This window comes from Schistocerca cancellata, chromosome 11, assembly GCF_023864275.1.
Source record: "Schistocerca cancellata isolate TAMUIC-IGC-003103 chromosome 11, iqSchCanc2.1, whole genome shotgun sequence".
NCBI lineage: Eukaryota > Metazoa > Arthropoda > Insecta > Orthoptera > Acrididae > Schistocerca > Schistocerca cancellata.
This window is the reverse complement of record NC_064636.1, coordinates 68,277,392-68,295,800: the sequence shown is the minus strand read 5'-3', so window position 1 is coordinate 68,295,800 and position 18,409 is coordinate 68,277,392. Positions and strand designations below refer to the sequence as shown.

The 18,409-nt window shown below is 42.9% G+C and overlaps 1 protein-coding gene across 4 annotated transcripts in view; it reads left to right on the top strand.

Annotated features, from left to right (window-relative positions):
- Positions 1–4,166, top strand: part of LOC126108543 (GA-binding protein subunit beta-1-like) — a 144,105-nt gene extending 139,939 nt beyond the window's left edge. For all 4 annotated transcript variants that reach the window (XM_049913830.1, XM_049913829.1, XM_049913831.1 and 1 more), the window contains exon 6: positions 3,648–4,166. In XM_049913830.1, the coding sequence (XP_049769787.1) occupies positions 3,648–4,158 (511 nt within the window). In that variant the 3' untranslated portion in view covers positions 4,159–4,166. The remainder of the gene's footprint in view (positions 1–3,647) is intronic.
- The last annotated feature ends 14,243 nt before the right edge of the window (positions 4,167–18,409 follow it).

The window sequence follows — 18,409 nt, the reverse complement described above, 5'->3', positions numbered from 1 at the left end:
GCCAAATGTCTGAATGTGGATAACCTTGGTTGCTGTGTAGTAAAGTGTACAAGTGCACTCCCTTCCCTTTTGTTGGATTGTTTGAATCTCTAGACATGACTTTGGCCTCTGTCAGAGCTCCATGTGGTTTAAAACCAAGTGGCATCTTCCGAGAATTCCACATGAAACTGTGGGTATGTGTGAACCGATGCACAAACCAAAAGCTGGCAAAGGGAAGCACCTCGACCAAGTCCAAGCCTAGAGTAGCACTGTGTGTGTCAAAATCATATGCTGCTGGCTGTTAGCGATTTTATGGTAATTCAGAATTCTCATTTGGTGTTTCTTCATTCCATAGGAGAGACCAAGGAGGGTCTCACACATCTGTCAGAGTATTAAGGTTTATTTTGAGTATATGAACTGGATTACGTTTGTAGAAAAAGAGGGTTAGTGCAGGATCGACTGTTGGAAATTGTTTTTATCTGCCGTAACGTCTTACTTGACAGAATGAGAGAATCTACTTGTTATTAATTTTCTTTAACATATAAAAAATTTTTTGCGTTTTACTCCTGTGTGCATGCAACACACTGTCTTCAACATCAGAATATGGGCGTTGTCCCTTAGCCACATTATAGTGATGCTGTCACATGCAAATGAAATGGTGTGCAAGCATACATCAGCGTTGTGAGGTGGACAGTGTGTCCAGGAAACTGGGGTTTATTTAGATCAATATTTCGGACTGTAACGTACATCAACATATACATTTATATATATACTCCGCCAACCACCAAGCGGTGTGTGCAGAGTGCACAATTCGCGGGAAAGTCATATTTCCTCCCTCTATTCCACACACCAATCGCGCGAGGGAAAAACGATTGTCTGAACGCCTCTGTACGACCCCTAATTTCCTTTATCTTTGAATGGTGATCATTGAGGGATAAAGTGGGTGGTAATAATATAACCTCTACGTCCTCGGCGAGGATCGGTTTTCGGAATTTAGTGAGCAGCCCCTTCCGTTTAGCTCGTCGTCTGTTCCCCTTCAAACTTTCTATGAGATTTGTAACGCTCTAGCGGTGGCTAAATGTACCAGTCACGAATCTTGCCGCTCTTATTTGGACCTTCTCAATCTCTTGAATCAGACCCAACTCGTAAAGGTCCCATACAGAAGAACAATACTGGACGAACTAACGTACTGTAAGCCACTTCTCCTGTTGAAGGGTTGCACCGTTGCAGGATTCTACCAATAAATTGCAATCTAGAGACCGTCTTGACCGTTCCTTGTGTAATCTGATAATTCCATTTGAGATCATTTCGAACAGTCACACCAAGATACTTGATGGATATTACCACTTCCAAAGACTGGACATTTATTTTGTACTCATACATTAATGGGGATTTTCGCCTTGTTATACACAGTAGGTTACACTTACTAATATTGAGAGATAACTGCTAGTCATTACACCGTGCATTTATTTTCTGCAAATCCTCATTGATTTATTCACAACTTTCGTGTGATACTACATTGCTGTAGACTACAGTATCATCGGCAAACAGTCTAAGGCCACTGTCAATACCATCAAACAGATCGTTTATGTAAATCATAAAAAGCAGAGAACCTATTACGCTGCCTTGGGGCACACCTGAAATTACTCTTCTTTCTGTTGAAGTTACCCCATTCAGGATGACATACTGCTCCCTGTCTGTTAGAAAACTTTCTATCCAACTGTATGTCACTGGATAGACTGTAAGTGCACACTTTTTGTAGCAAGCAACAGTGTGGAACTGAGTCAAACGCTTTTCGAAAGTCGCGAAATATGGCATCAACCTGGGAGCCTGCTGTATATAATGAACAAAGAGGTCCAACTGTGTCTTGCATGACCGATGTTTCCTAAAACCGTGCTGGTTTCTGCAGACGAGCTTCGCAGAGTCTAGAAAGTTCATTATGTCTGAACATAAAATATGTTCCTTGATTCTACAACAAATAGATGTCAGTGAAATTGGCCGGTAATTATGTGCATCAAATTTTCTACCCTTTTTGTAGATCGCTACGACCTGGGCCTTCTTCCAGACCTGTGGAATGTTCCTCTATTTTGATTATCTCTGATAGATTATGGATAAGAATGGTGCTATATTTGGAGCATAGTCAACATATAATCTTACGGGGATACCTTCTGGTCCAGTGCCTTCCTGGCGTCTAAGGATCTTAACTGTTTTACAATCCCATCTACATTAAACACTATGTCAGTCAACCTTGCGTTTGTTGGATAATTGAAAGGGGGAATGATGCTGTAGTCGTCTACCATAAACGAGTATTTGGAAGCTAGGTTTAGAATTTCGGCCTTCTGTTAACCATCATGCGTTACATTACTTTTACTGTTAGCAAGAGAAGATATTGAATTATTTGTAGCGTTCATATATTTTACATATGACCAAAATCTTTTGGTGTTATTTTTAGAATCTGCAGATAAAATATTGCTTTCAAATTCATTAAAAGAATCTCTCATTGACCTTTTGACAACTACTTTCATTTCACATAATTTCTGTTTGTCAGCGGGGCAGTGACTAAGTTTAAAACCACTATGCAAAATTCTCTGCTTTTTCAGCAGCTTCCTAATTTGTTTGTTGTACCTAGGTGCATCCTTTCCCTCCCGTATATATTTCCTAGGAACATACTTCTCGGCACGTGGTGGACAATACCTTTAAATTCTGACCAAAGATGATCAATATATTTGTGTCCTGCAGTCAATGCTTGGAGCTGACTACGAAGATATTCATTAATGGCACTTTTATTTGCTTTCCCAAACAATAAAACTCTACTCTGTTTCTTTGGTATTTTTGCAACTTCCACTGACATAAGCCACAACGACATTATGGTCGCTAATACCTTCTTCTAGATTAACTTCACATCTGTAGATGTAGTGTGTGTGTGTGTGTGTGTGTGTGTGCGTGTGTGTGTGTGTGTGTGAGTGACTGCATTTGTGCATGTGTACTTGAGTGTCTGCTGATTGCATGTGTGATTGCTTGTTAACTGTGCAGTCATCTTTATCTGTATATGTGAACCCCCTCATGTGCATGTGCCACCAAATGTGTTTGTGTGTAGGGGCAGGGGAATCGAATTAGTGTCATAGCTATACATGAAATATATTGTCTAAAAGGTTTACTGATAAATTTTAGCTTTCTCTGTTTGAAGTGGCTGTGCCAGTAAATTTTCTAGTAAACAGACTCAAAATTTTATTTAAATAGAGAAATAAGTTATTTTTTCATTGCATTTGCTAGTATTAAGGTGATATGCTCAGTATAGAGGAAAAGTAGAGTCTGCATGAATCTTCAGTGAAGTGCAATCACTGATTAACAATAGCATCCTGAGCTCATAGGAATTCACAATCAGGAATCAATGTGGCAAAATGTATTGTCTGAATTTGTGATGGAATGTAAGACTTACTTATTGGTGAGTGAGGAAGCTTTATGAGGATGATGCAATTGTGTATCTGTACTTCAATGGAGAGACACTTTTCCACTGTTCTGTAATATATGGTAGAGGGGGGAAAATTTGAAGATTAATTAGTTTTCAGTTTTCTGACATGTTTTTAGAGCTGGTCGTTATACAGTAGTTTACCTCATAAACAGCGTATATGTGCAGAAAAATACGAGAACTTCTCCGTTTCTTGCAGGACCCTTTCTGCAGAGATGAACAGCAAGGTGCTGCTCCAGGCAGCTACACGGGGGTCAGAGGAGGAAGTGCAGGTGCCGCTTTGGGCTTGTGCTAATGTGGGGCAGAGACCATGGTCCACGTGGACCGCTCTGCACTATGCAGCGATGCAGGGGCACACGGGTATGGTGAGGTGTCTGATCGGGAATGAGGTAGAAGTGGATGCCAGGAGCGACGCGGGGCACACGCCTCTACATTTGGCTGCCTGGAAAGGCCATGCAGCAGTGGTGCGGCTGCTGGCGGCGGCCTCCGCCGACGTCGATGCCAAGGACCAGTGGGGTAGGACGCCGCTGCACTGGGCGGCACCCTACGGCCACACAGAGGCGGCGAAGGCGCTGCTGGAGGCAGGGGCCGATAGGGACGCCACGGAGGACGCAGGGAATACCGCGCTGGACTTAGCAAGAGTGAACAACCGACGATGGATGGTAGAAATCCTATCTAGCTTTCCAACAAACGATTGTGATGTATACTAAATAAAGCAAGCGTTAATACATGATTTGTCCTTCTCTTTAAAATAAACCATACGAAATGTTACATCAGCGGTCATTCTTTGTAACTGTATTTTCGATCTACACCTAACTACTCCACTAACATCATAACAAGAGACTGAGGGAGGTGGTGCAGTGGTTAGCACACTGGACTCGCATTCAGGAGGACGATGGTTCAATCCCACATCCGGCCATCCTGATTTAGATTTTCTGTGATTTCCCTAAACCACTTCAGGCAAATTCTGGGATGGTTCCTTTGACAGGGCACGGCCGACTACTTTCCTCATAGATTTGACAAGACCAATGACCTCGCTGGTTGGTCTCTTCCCCCAAATGAACCCAACCCAATTCAGACAAGACTAACAATGTAAGATATTTACAAAGTAATGCAAGTCGTCAGAAGAAAGAGTCCATTCTCGAAGAAACAAGAGAATCCGAAAAATACACCAGGTCAATACAATACATAATTACTGAAAAGTACTTGGTAGGAGCAACATAGGTGCTATGTGAAACTGCTGTAAATTTCACAATATACTGCACATAATACTGCCATGTAAGGAGTATGCTTAGAAAGGAATTTTCCTGTTTCTCTACTGGGCAGATAGTCCAATAATTAGTGCCCATAGTTACAATGTCATATTATTAGAAGTACTCACACTACATTAATTCAGATGCCAGACGTAATTTATTGGTGTGTCTGCAGTACAAATAAACACATCAAAAAATTTATGCATCATTTCCAAGAGTTCCAGAACTTGTAAAACAATTGGAATAGAGATCAAAATAAACATCATTTCCGCCCATTTTGTTGCTCATGAAAACGACACATTGCATGTTGTACCACCATAGAGCGAGACCTTCGGAGGCGGTGGTTCACACTGCTGTAATTCCCGGTACCTCTAATACCCAGTCACAAGTCCCCTCTTCCATTGATGCATGCATATATTTGTCGTGTCAAACTATTCACAAGTTCATCAAGGCACTGTTGGTCCTGATGTCCCACTCCTCAAAGGCGATTCACTGTAGATCTCTTAGAGTGGTTGGTGGGTTACGTCGTCCGTCCATAAACAGCCCTTTCCAATCTGTCCCAGGCATGTTCGCTGAGATTCATGACTGAAGACCATTGCTGGCCACTCTAGTGTCGTTATCCTGAAGGAAGTTGTTCACAAGACGTGCACGATGGGGGCGCAAATTTTCGTCCATGAAGACGAATGACTCGCCAACATCCTGCGAATATGAATGATGAATGCACTACGGGTTGGGGATGGGATTCACATATCATACTGCTGTTACAGCGCCTTCCATGGCCACCTGTGGCTTGTATCGCGGCCCCACATAATGCCACCCCAAAACTGCAGGGAACCTCCACCTTGCTGCACTTTACTGGACAGAATGCCTAAAGCGCTCAGCCTGGACAGGTTGCTTCCATACACGTCTCTGACGATTGTCTGGTTGATGGCATATGCGACACTCTTCGGTGAAAAGAACCTACATCTACATATGCATCCATACTCTGCAGGCCACCTGTAGATGTGTGGCGGAGGGTACCTTGAGTACCTCTATCGGTTCTCCCTACTGTTCCATTCTCATATTGTTCGTGGAAAGGAAGACGATCCTGTAACGAAGCACACTGCTCTCTGATGGATCTTCTCTATCTCTTCTATCAAGCAGTATTCAAGCAGTGGGCGAACAAGTGTACTGATACCTACGTCCTTTGTTTTCGGACTACATTTTTTTAGGATTCTTCCAATGAATCTCAGTGTGGCATCTGCTTTACCGAAGATTAATTTTATATGGCCATTCCATTTTAAATCACTCATAATGCCTACTCCCGGATAATTTATGGAATTAACTGCTTCCAGTTGCTGACCTGCTATATTGTAGCTAAATGATAAAGGATCTTTCTTTCTATGTATTCACAGCAAATTACACTTGTCTACATTGATATTCAATTGCCATTCCCTGTACCATCCCTCAATTCGTTGCAGATCATCCTGCATTTCAGTACAATTTTCCATTGTTACAACCTCTTGATATACTACAGCACCATCTGCAAAAAGCCTCAGTGAACTTCCGATGTTATCCTCACGTTCATTTATATACATTGTGAATAACAATGGTGCTACGACACTCCTCCGCGGCACACCTGAAATAACTCTTACTTCAGAAGACTTCTCTCCATTGAGAATCACATGATGCATTCTGTTATCTAGGAACTCTTCAATACTATCACACAATTGGTCTGATAGTCCATATGCTCTTACTTCGTTCATTAAACGACTGTGGGGAACTGTATCAAACGCCTTGCTGAAGTCAAGAAACACGGCATCTACCTGGGAACCCGTTTTTATGGCCCTCTGAGTCTCGTCGACGAATAGCGCGAGCTGTGTTTCACACGATCGTTTCTTTCGAAACACTTGCTGATTCCTACAGAGTAGATTTCTATTCTCCGGAAAAGTCATTATAATCAAACATAGTAGTGTTCCAAAATTCTACAACTTATCGACGTTAGAGATATAGGTCTATAGTTCTGCACATCTGTTCGACGTCCATTCTTGAAAACGGGGATGATCTGTGCCCTTTTCCAATCTTTAGGAACGCTACGCTCTTCTAGAGGCCTACGGTACACCACTGTAAGGAGGGGGGCAAGTTCCTTCGGATACTCTGTGTAAAATCGAACTGGTATCCCATCAGGTCCAGCGGCCATTCATCTTTTGAGCAATTATAATTGTTTTTTAATCCCTCTGTTATCTGTTTCGATATCTACCATTTTGTCATCTGTGCGACAATTTAGAGAAGGAACTACAGTGCAATCTTCCTCTGTGGAACAGCTTTGGAAAAAGACATTTAGTACTTCGGCCTTTAGTCTGTCATCCTCTGTTTCAGTACCATTTTGGTCACAAAGTGTTTGGACATTTTGTTTTGATCCACCTACCGCTTTGACATAAGGCCAAAATTTCTTAGGATTTTCTGCCAAGTCAGTACATAGAACTTTATTTTCGAATTCATTGAACGCCTCTCGCACAGCCCTCCTCACACTACATTTCGATTTGCGTAATTTTTGTTTACCTGCATGGCTTTGGCAATGTTTATGTTTGCTGTGAAGTTCCCGTTGCTTCCGTAGCAGTTTTCTAACTTGGTTGTTGTACTACGGTGGCTCTTTTCCATGTCTTACTATCTTTCTTGACACATACTCATCTTATGTATATTGTACGATGGTTTTGAACTTTCTCCACTGATCCCCAACACTATCTGTACTTGAGATAAATCTACTTTTTGTCACTTTTGTTGAACACAAAAATTTTCCTACCTTTTTCAATATTAATAAATGAAAAGCGCCAGTTTGCTTTTCTAATATTTCTATTTACCGCTGAAATCATCGATGCAGCAACCGCTTTATGATCGCTGATTCCCTGTTCTGCATTAACTGTGTCAAATAGTTCTCATCTGTTTGACACCAGAAGGTCTAATACGTTATCGCCACGAGTCAGTTCTCTGTTTAACAGTTCAAGGTAGTTTTCAGATAATGCACTTAAAAAAATTTCACTGGATTCTTTGTCCTACCACCCGTTATAAACGTTTGAGTCTCCCAGTCTATATCTGGTAAATTAAAGTCTCCACCCAGAACTATAACATGTTCGGGAAATCTACTCGAAATATTTTCCAAATTTTCCTTCAGCTGCTCTACCACAACAGCTGCTGAGCCAGGGGACCTATAAAGAAATCCAATTACCATGTTTGAGCCTGCTTTAATCGTGACCTTCACCCAAATTATTTCACATTTCGGATCTCCATCAATATCCTCCGATACCTGACGCCAATCCAGAGTGGTCTATTTGGCATGTTGTTGGGCCCATCTGTATCGAGCTGTGTGGTGTTGTGGTTGCAGAGATGGAACCTGTCATCGATGTCGGGAGTGAAGTTGCGCATCATGCAGCCTATCGTGCACACCATGTGGCTACATGAAAAGCATTGTTCAACATGGAAGTGTTGCTGTCAGGGTTTCTCCGAGCCATAATCCGTAGGTAGCGGTCATCCACTGCAGTATGTTGTATATCCGCAATTTCTTTTCTATCATTAATTTCCAAACAAAGTTTATCGTTAACATCTGTAACGTTCTGAATGGTGCTGTGCGTCTCCAATCCAATCAGTGCAATACTCCACATCCTGTAAAACAGACGATCGTTATTTTAAAGTCAGACTATATGATATTGTCACTGAACCTCAACTGACGAATGGATGTTTAACACAGATCCTTATGTATCCTTCTTGGTGAACGGTAGCAGGGACATGATTCACAGATGCCCACACAGGTGAGTATTAATGTCTTGGTGTCGATGGATATTGTAAAGCAAACGTCTTCTGTCTGTGAAGTATCGTTGTAATTCTTCTGAGGGCTGCACCTCTCCAAAGTAGTATAAGTAGACATTATTTCTAATTTCTTAGCATACGCCACCCAGTTGCTTCCTGGTCCCTGGTAATATCTACATTCACATTTCCACATTATCTTAAATTTCACATAGTCTTTGGTAAAGTATACCGCATAAACTCACCACAGAATCTAGGAATCCTGAAGTTTTTCTTAACAAACGGCAGAAGAAATGAATTTGTGATTCTGGTAGGGTAGCTAATGAGCCTTATCTCAATTTATGAAGAGAACTAATGCTTCCTTATATGGTTCCCAGTTTAGTCCATTTCTGATGGCTGCCACTTCCATCATGCAGTTACGTCTCATGGAGGTTCTGTGCGCTCTGGCAATATCTGCAGCACAATCAGCCAGTGAACGTAGCGCTGGGAGACCTGTGAGGACAGAAATGCAGGAATGAGGAAGGGGATAACACCTACTGATGTCTTAGGTAACGGTAGAACCCTTGGTGCTCTAACCAGTCCTTTATGGTTCAGGGCGCTTTTCACTGCACACATTGCTGGCAGGATACAGTTCTTGAAAACATCTGCCCTAGCCTCCTTCATCATAGTCTTCTTCTTCTTATTGTTCAGAGCATGATGTGCAGCGTTCATAACTTGCTTGAAATTCACATCCATGCCCAACTTGCTTTTACTGTGCATCGTTTTAGCCACTAAAAATTCTGTACTATGGTGTCCTAGAACAATATCTTTTCTCACACATATTACCTTGGCTTGATCACCTAAAATAAGGTCTGCAGCATGACGTCTTGGAAGACCTTTATTTGTTCAGTAATTAAAACTTCCGGGCTAAGAGGCCGTGGTCCAATAATTGAAATACTTCTCCCTGACGTTTCGTTGCCAGCTGCGGGCAACATCATCTGAGGTGAGTCTACGACTGAAGAGGGTAATTTGCTTATGCTTATGCAGCGTCATGTTTTAAACATGCCTCAGAAGTGTGGGTAATCCCCTTATCACGATGAGGAAAACGTTTTTGAGACTTTGTATCAGCTCTGTTGTAGTTATACCACAGAACGTGTAATTCGACAGGTAATTTGTCGAGAACACCACCACCTCCTATAATAAATATCCTTTTGTGCATATTAAGCTGCTGTGCTGGTTGTCCTCTGTGCACCCCATTATACAGAAAATCGTCATCGTCAGTCCATTTGTTTTCTGTTGCAGTAAATCTAAGGTATTTAACTAGTGCTCATTTCCTCAACTATTTGTGATGTGCACTATGAGGAATACTTGTGGTTCTGAGCTCAGTTCTTCTGTGTAAAAGCATCCTGCAATTTCAATGCTACTGCTATCCTTTAAGATGTAAGTCCTGGTATCTGTTCTTTCCACTTTTTGGAATATCTCACTCGACCAGTTTGGGAGTTAAGACTTCCCATTTCCTGTCTTGTGTTTCGAGATACACACCAAATCACCTCAAACAGCAGGTGCAGGTGTTAGAATAGGCTCGAGATATTCCTGATTGTCATAAGAGATGACTAAAAGGAGTCTCACACATTTCGGCCATATGTTCAGGTCCCATTCAATGGTTTGACCTGCTAATTTCCAAATTCCACACAAGTGCATACCATATGGGGCAGGGCGTCTTACATGGTGCGCGAGTTATCTATAGTGCCCTTAGATTCTATCTCTTGAATCTCTTGTCATCATGGCTTCGCATCTCTATCTGCAGTTGGGTGAGGGCATTTGTGGGGTACGTATTCTATTTCTGTCGTCTCCAGTCCTCTTTCGCCCCCATGACACTATTGGATTCATCTGCGCCTAATATCCGGCACAGAAGCCAGTCCGTTGGGTTGGGGCCATCATATACCCATTTGGTGGTAGCCCCATGACAACACAGGGTTTGCACTGCTGATGCCTAAGCTGTAAACTCCCCACGTAGGCCATGGAGTATATGCCCGTCTTTCTGGGACATCAGGACTCCCACCAACAGCCGTCATGCCAGGCGGCCTTTGCTGTGGCTGGGTGGCGCCCGTGGGGAGAGCCCCTGATCGGTGTGGTGGTCATCACGATGGATGACCTGCAATGAGGCAGACTAAGTCATCTTTTGCTGGGGACCAAATGACTCCATCAGTCTCTAAACAAGGAAAGGTTGATCACAACACCGACGAGTATAACCCTAAGTCGTTCCCCTTATGTTTGAGGAAAGAAGGAAGCTCAAAAATAATGAAACGGAAGAAGGGAAAACGGCATACCGAGTGCTTAGGAACAAAATCAACAGGAAGTTGAAGCAAGTAAAAGAAAGATTCCTTGAAGACAGATGCAAAGAAGTTGAAGACCTTCTGAAGAAAGGGAACCTTGAATTAGCATACAAAACAGTGAAACGCTTCTTCTCAGGAGGACAAAGGATTAGATGTAATGCCCTAATAAGAGAGGGTAATAAGATGGTGTATAATCATGAAGATATAGCACTTACGTGGAAGGAATACCTAGAGAAATTATATGGAGGCAACGTACAAGATGACATGATTGAAAGTGAGGACGAAGTAGATAAAGATGAACTAGGAGACAGCATACTAAGGTCTGAATTTGATCAGGCACTACAGGCACTTAAGCACGGAAAAGCACCAGGAATTGACTCATTGCCTGCAGAAATCATCAAAGCAGCTGGAACAGAAATAAAAGATAAATTGTATAAATTAATCTGCCAAATATATGATACTGGAGAGCTGCCTGAGGACTTCAAAAAGTGTATTATTGTTCCATTACCAAAGGAAATGCCAGCAAATGCTTAATACAGAACCCTCAGCCTAACATCACATGCATCAAAAATTTTGACGACCATCCTCCTCAGAAGAATTGAAGGGAACGTGGAATGCATGCTCACAGAAGACCAGTTTGGCTTTAGAAGAGGGAGAGGTACGCGAGAAGCCATTATGGCCCTAAGGCTCATAATAGAAAAAAGTATGGAAAAAGGAAAGGACACCTACATAGCATTTATTGACCTCGAAAAAGCCTTTGATAAGGTTGAATGGAAAAAGCTATTCCAGATATTGAGGGAAACTGGAGCTAAGTATAAGGACAGGAGAACGATATGGAACATACACAAAGAAGAGGTGGCAATAGTGAGATGTGGGGAACATCAACAACAAGCAAAAATTAAACAGGGTGTGAGACAGGGATGTGCACTCTCCCCTGTCCTCTTTAATATGCACATACAGAAAGCAATGGACGAGGTCAGAGAAAAGTTAGGACAAGCTAATGGAATCAGGATCCAGGGAAAAATAGTTGATATGCTGCGTTTTGCGGATGACATTGCTGTCCTAGCGGAAAATGAAGAAGAATTACAAGTAGTGTTGGAGGAAATGGAAAACACTCTTGCTACACGGTACAACATGAAAATTAATAAGTCAAAAACAAAAATCTTAGTTGCAAGCAAACAAAATAATCAAGCAATTACGAATATAGGGCTGAATGGAGAGAAGCTGAAAGAAATACAAGACTTTGTCTACTTGGGAAGCAGAATAACATCAGATGGTCGTAGTAGGAAAGATGTAATAATTAGAATAAATCAGGCAAAGATTGCATTCTATAAAAGGAAAGGACTCCTCACATCAAATATGATAAGTCTGTCGTTAAGGAAGCGGTTAATAAAGACCTTTGTTGGGAGTGTGCTTCTCTACGGCAGCGAAACCTGGACACTTGGAGAGGACGAAAGAAGAAGGATTGAAGGATTCGAAATGTGGTGTCTGCGAAGGATGTTAAAAATTCCATGGACGGCCAGGATGACAAATGAAGAAGTCCTGCAGAGAGCAGAGGAAGTTCCAGTTCTTTGGAAGACGGTCAAGAAGAGGAGAGATATATAGATGGGACACATTCTGAGACATGAAAGTCTTCTCCACACTATAACGGAAGGCCTTGTGGAGGGCAAAAGGGCAAGAGGCAGACCTAGAAGAAAGTACATAAGCCAGATAATGCAGGACCTAGGATGCTGAAGTTTCACGGAATTGAAGAGGCTGGCCGACAATCGCACTGAATGGAGAGCTGCTGCAAATCAATCTTAGGATTGGCAACTGAAGAAGAGAAGAAGAAGAAGTTCCCCTCCCTAGCAACACCTTGGGAGGAACAAAGGGCTTGAGAGTGACAGAATCCCTATTCACCAAGTTACTTAGACAGCAAAACTGATGGGTACTCCTTTCTGGAAATGGAACCTCTGTTTTTATAGAGCACTTAGAGGATAAGTTTGTGAAAGTGCCAGCAGTGTCCAAAATGCACAATGGGTCGATTTTGTTCAGACAGCATCCACAACCCAGTCTGAGACGTTACTCACCTGTGACAAGCTGGATGATATTCCTGTTTCCGTCACACCCCACACAAGCCTCAATGTGGTCCAGGGAAATAATTTTCATTGTGACTGCCTGTTACAGTCCAATGAAAAGCTACGTGGCAATTTAGAACGGCGTGGTGTCCATTTCGTCTGGCACGTTTACAAAGGGCCAAAGACAATAGTGAGACGCCCTGCTAATCCCACAGGACAGGACAAACAGTATAAATTGTGGAAAGGGGCCAAATAAGGGCTGTCAGTTACACTCGGACATACAACATTGTTATTTGATCAAACATTACAAGATCCCAAGACAATAAAAAAAACACACAGCCTTAATCCTTGGGACTTAATTACCGGCAGAAAGCCACTTTAACTTAAAAATGTCCGAAGGCCTTTAACTTAAAACACAAGCATTATCAGAAATTTAACAGGCAAGCCTTATCTTATAACAGTTCTTTAGTTGGGCTGAAGTAAACAAATTAAATTCAAGTTGGCCTAATGCCTAACACTTAAAACTCCATAACATTAATTTTTTAAAAAAATACCAAAGTCCTTACGTGAAACAGTTCTTTAATTTAGGCTTATAGCCTTAACAGCGAAAGAACTCAAACTCAAAATGAGATAAAGGCCCAAGACTTAAAATTCAACAACATTAAAAGTTTAAAAAAGTCAAAGCGCTTGCGCGAAACAGTACTTTAAACCAGGCTGAAGGCCTTAAAAGCACAACAACTCAAACTCAAAATCGGCTGAAGACCCAAGACTTAAAATTCAACAACACTAAAAGTTTTAAAATTCCAAAGGGCTTATGCGAAACAATACTCTAAACTCAGCTGAAAGCCTTAAGAGCAAAGCGACTCTAATTTTTAAAAAAAGCGGCTAGAAGCCATACAAGTACAAACAACAAGAACAAATTTAAAAATAAATAGGGCAGTACACTCAAAGGCGCTCAGATGTTCGAAGGTCAGCCTGTAATTCAAGCAGTAACGCTCGCTTAGACGTGCAGTCAGACCAACCATTCACGATCCGACGACAACCCAACTGACTGACAGTCAACAGTCCAACTGACAAGATAACTTCCACTTCACCTGACCAGGGCACAACAGGGAGTTCAACGGAGCAATGTAGGAGGTATTTGAGCCCAAAACCTATCATACATGGAGAAGTCAATCTACACACTGTGCTGGACTGCAACGACACGATGAGGAAACTGTACTGCCTGAAATTTACGTCAACGGCCAGGGCAGGTAACCGGAATGGTAAAGGCCACAAGGCAGAAGATTCCGCTGGTAGAGTTCAATTCAAATAACCAAATACAGTCAAACTCCACCAGAGGGTGGCTAGAATTTTCTAACTTGAAAACCATGTTGTTACTTACGGGTATACCCCAACAGCCCACATCGAACTCCAAATGACACAACATGAACAGTCTTCACTTGCTGGTAGGTTAAATCAAACCTCAACTTTCGTGTCCAGGGTCGGTGAGCCATGGACCTTGTAGCAATGGGAACAGCGCCACACACTCCGACACTGCATGGAGACCGCCAGCAGCCCTGGCCAAAATACACCCTGCCGAGAATTCCTCGCAGCTCCACGCCAACCGACCGACTGGTCGCACACCGACCAGCTGGAAACTATAAGCGCCACTTCAAAGATGGTCCAAGGTGTGAATATTGATACACAATGTTGCTGACACCCGCAGAAGGAGAGGACAACAGCATAACAGCAATAACCGCAGGGGACTAAACACAGAATCGCAACGAAGGTTTAATCCAATGCATAGCATGAGCCAGCCACGGCTCAACCTGCCCCTCATCAAACTTAACAAAGGAAGGGGGTAATTCCACCCTCTGAGCTACCTGAAATTAACTTGGCTAAGGTGAACCTGATACTGCTTGCCTGAACCGTTCTCCATGACCAACAGATTTACCTCGCCTAAAATACAAGCAGTAAATTTACTAAGATTCCCGCCACGCATCTGCCTCTCTGGGAAATTGCAGGCATAAACTTGATCACCTAGGTTTTTCGATTGCGATTATAATGCTCAGATTGTTTATTGTGGGCTCTGAGTATATGGCACCTGGCCCAGTTCCAGTTTTCCTTGATAAGACGAGCACTAATATCAGCTGAATAAGATCTTGAATTCTCCATGAGTTAGAAAGAGGAGAATTAACCATAGGCGGGTGTAGCTACCAGGGCTTCATGACTGGCGGTTTTACAGGCAAAACTAAGCCAGGGAAGAGTGGAGTTCCATCTACTAGGGGTTTTCAGATGATAATCAATGTGGACTTATGATTTCGGTTGCCTCTCTCCACGAAAGACCCCTGGGGATAATATGGGGTGTTAGTGATATGCCTGATCATGAAAACAGAAAGCCTTGAAAGGAGCTGACAGAAAAGCAGCATTATCACTAACAAGCTGCTTGGGTGGGCGAAATATGTTGAAAATATTAGTAAAATGATAAATAGTGGTGGCAATGCTAACGTTACAAGTCGGGAAGAGCCAAGTAAATCTGGAGAATGCATCGATAGTAACTTGTGCATATCGATGACCCTCCTTAGTATGAGGTAAAGGTACTAAATAATCAATAATGACTTTGTGCATAGGACACGACTCTCGTTCAGAACTCAACAAACCCTTGGGTTTGGCTACATTACACAAGCGGCATTGGGATATCATCTCTCACATCCCGGTCCATGGAGGGCCAAGTTAAATGCTCCTTGATTTTTTGGAGAGTCTTGTAAGTACCCAAATTGCCACTGACCAACGAATCACCAAAATAACAAAAAACTGGGCACACCAAAGTTACAGGAAAACATATCCTGCACTGCTTAGCCTCGCCCACCCTCTTACAGAGAATACAACAACTTACTCATCCGTGAGCCCTTCTGGGCTTAATGGGGGCCCCAACAGGGTCCTGATACTGATGCTGAGCCATATCTTCAAACAAGAAAGTAATTTCACCCAACACCATACAATTAAGATCGTCTCATTTTACCTGCTGGTTTTTATCGCTAGGTGTAGTTCTGGTGAACATCCAGCTGAGAACATGCACAAGGATATTCAGAGCCTCTCACATGTTTAACTTTAAACTGAAATGCCGAAATGCATACTGCCCACCAGGTATTAAAGCCAGTTTTACGCAGCCTAGCCAACACTCAGCTCAAAGCCTGATTGTCCGCTTCTAATTGGAAAACTCGATGTTCAAGGTAGAAATGGTACTTCTCTAATTCTAATAAAATGGCCAAAGCCTCCCACTCATAGACAGAGTACTTGAGTTCGGCCTCAGTTAACCGATGAGACGCATAGTCTAATGGCTGTCTCTGCCCCTCAAACTCCTGGAGGAGAACAGCTGTAACCACAGCATTAGAAGCGTCAGTTTGAACAATAAACCTTTTATTAATTTCGGGACCCTAAGGACCAGAGAATTGGCTATCGCTGCCTTAATATCCTCAAAGGCAGCCTCCTGTGTGGGTCCTCATTCATAACGAGCCCCCTTTCCGGCTTAACTGGTTTAAGGGTGCAGCCAACTGAGCGAATTTGGGAACGAAACGCCTGAAATAATTTGCAATACCTATGAATTTAGCAATCCCCCGCTTATCACTAGGTGGAGGCAAGGCCTGTAAGGCTTTAGTTCACTCTTGGTCAATGCATATACTCTGTCCCGACACTATATGACCTAAGAGAGATACCTGTTGTTTGGCAAGCGTGATCTTACTAGGCTTAACGGTCAGTGCGGCTCCCTGTAATCTCAAAAGAACTTGCTGAATGTGCTCCGAATGATCCTCAAACGAACGACTATAGATAACCAAGTCGTCCGCTTAATTATTATCGCAGACTAACTTCAAGTCGCCAAGGATATTATCCAACAAACGAGTAAGCACAGCCGCTCCTGTTGCTAGACCAAAAGGGACTATGTTGAACTCGGACAAGTTCCAATCAGTACAAAAGGCAGTAACATGATTACACTCTTCAGCCAATGGAGTCTGATAATGGGCCTGATTCAAGTCAAGAAGTGTAAACCAATTAGCGCCGGCGAACCCAGTAAAAGAATTATGCAGATCAGGTAGGGGTACTGATTGAAGGACAACCTTAGCGTTTAAACAGCGTTAGTCAACCACAGGTGTGAAATCACTCCCCTGATCTTTAGGTAAAAGAAATATTGGGGAGGCATAAGCAGGTGTAGGAGGCTTAATTACTCCTTGTTGGAGCATCTGAGATATCTTACCTTAAGTATCTTCACCTTAGCGGGTGAAAGGCGGTATGGGGACTGCCTGACTGGAATACTGTCAGACAGACATATATGACAATGAAGACCATTAGTAACACCCAGGTTATCAATAACTGGCTGGGGAAACTGTGCAACAAATTGCGTAACTGGGAAGCCTGATGTTGCAAGAGGTCGGCCAGATCAAACTCGTTAGCTATGGCCTCAACGACCAATACCCTACAGTTTGATGGACAACAGGCTTAGCACAATCGCAAAGGCCAAACTTATCTCGAGGAGAGAATTTAAAGAGAAAGGTGTGTCCAGAATAATCCAAGACAAAGCCAGTTTTATTGATGAAATCACACCCCAAAATTAGATTAACAGACAGTTCCTTAAGCAAGGCTGCAGACATAGGCCAGGAAAATTCGCCAGCCGATATACTCTCTCAGACCCAACCGTACAGAGGCAACACCTGGCCATTGGCCACTCCACATCTCTGCACCGACAAAGGGACCAACCGAAGTTTCATGAGATGCCCAAATTCCAAAGACCACTTGAAGCAAAATAATGAAAAGGAACTACCAGGATCCAAAATAGCACAAACAAGCTCGCCACCTATCCGAGAAAAAAATGTAAGGCAAGGGGGGTGATGACAGGGCGACCACCCGAGTACACCAGTGTGTGGAAGCTCGAACCCGACTTTGCGGCCCAACCCAGCGTCATCTATTGGCTCTGGGTGTACGAAGCTGAGCACATGAGTGGACCAAATGAGCCATACTGCCGCACCTGAAACAACTCCAGGGTTCCCATTTCATAACTTCATCAGATGTAGACACCCTGGCATCAGCACTGACGTCCCACTCCTTAAACTCATGACGTACACGGTTCTCAAGTGGTAATGCAGTTACTGCTATGACCACGTCATGGAGCTCTTTCCAGGTTGATGGCAGCTAACGGAACACAAAATGCTACTTATCTGCCACACACATTCCCCTGAGAATGATAGAGACCAATTCTTGTTCAGGTAAATCAATCAGCAAGTCCAACGAGGCTGCCTGAACTCTATCGACATACTGATGTAACTGCTCCTCAACTCACTGCACTTTCCAACTGTAACGACACTCAAGCTGTTTACAAACCTCGGTGATCAACCTTTGGCTAATTACGAGTTCTCTTAATTGCTGCAAGGAAAACTCCACAGCTCATGAGATGAGGTTCGGTAACTCCCCTCTAGCTAACAGGTACAACAAAGACAAAATTACTTGGTATGGAACGCGTGTTGTTCTAAGCGAACCAATAACCACAATAATTCCTCTGCCTGGTCAAGTTACTCCACAACC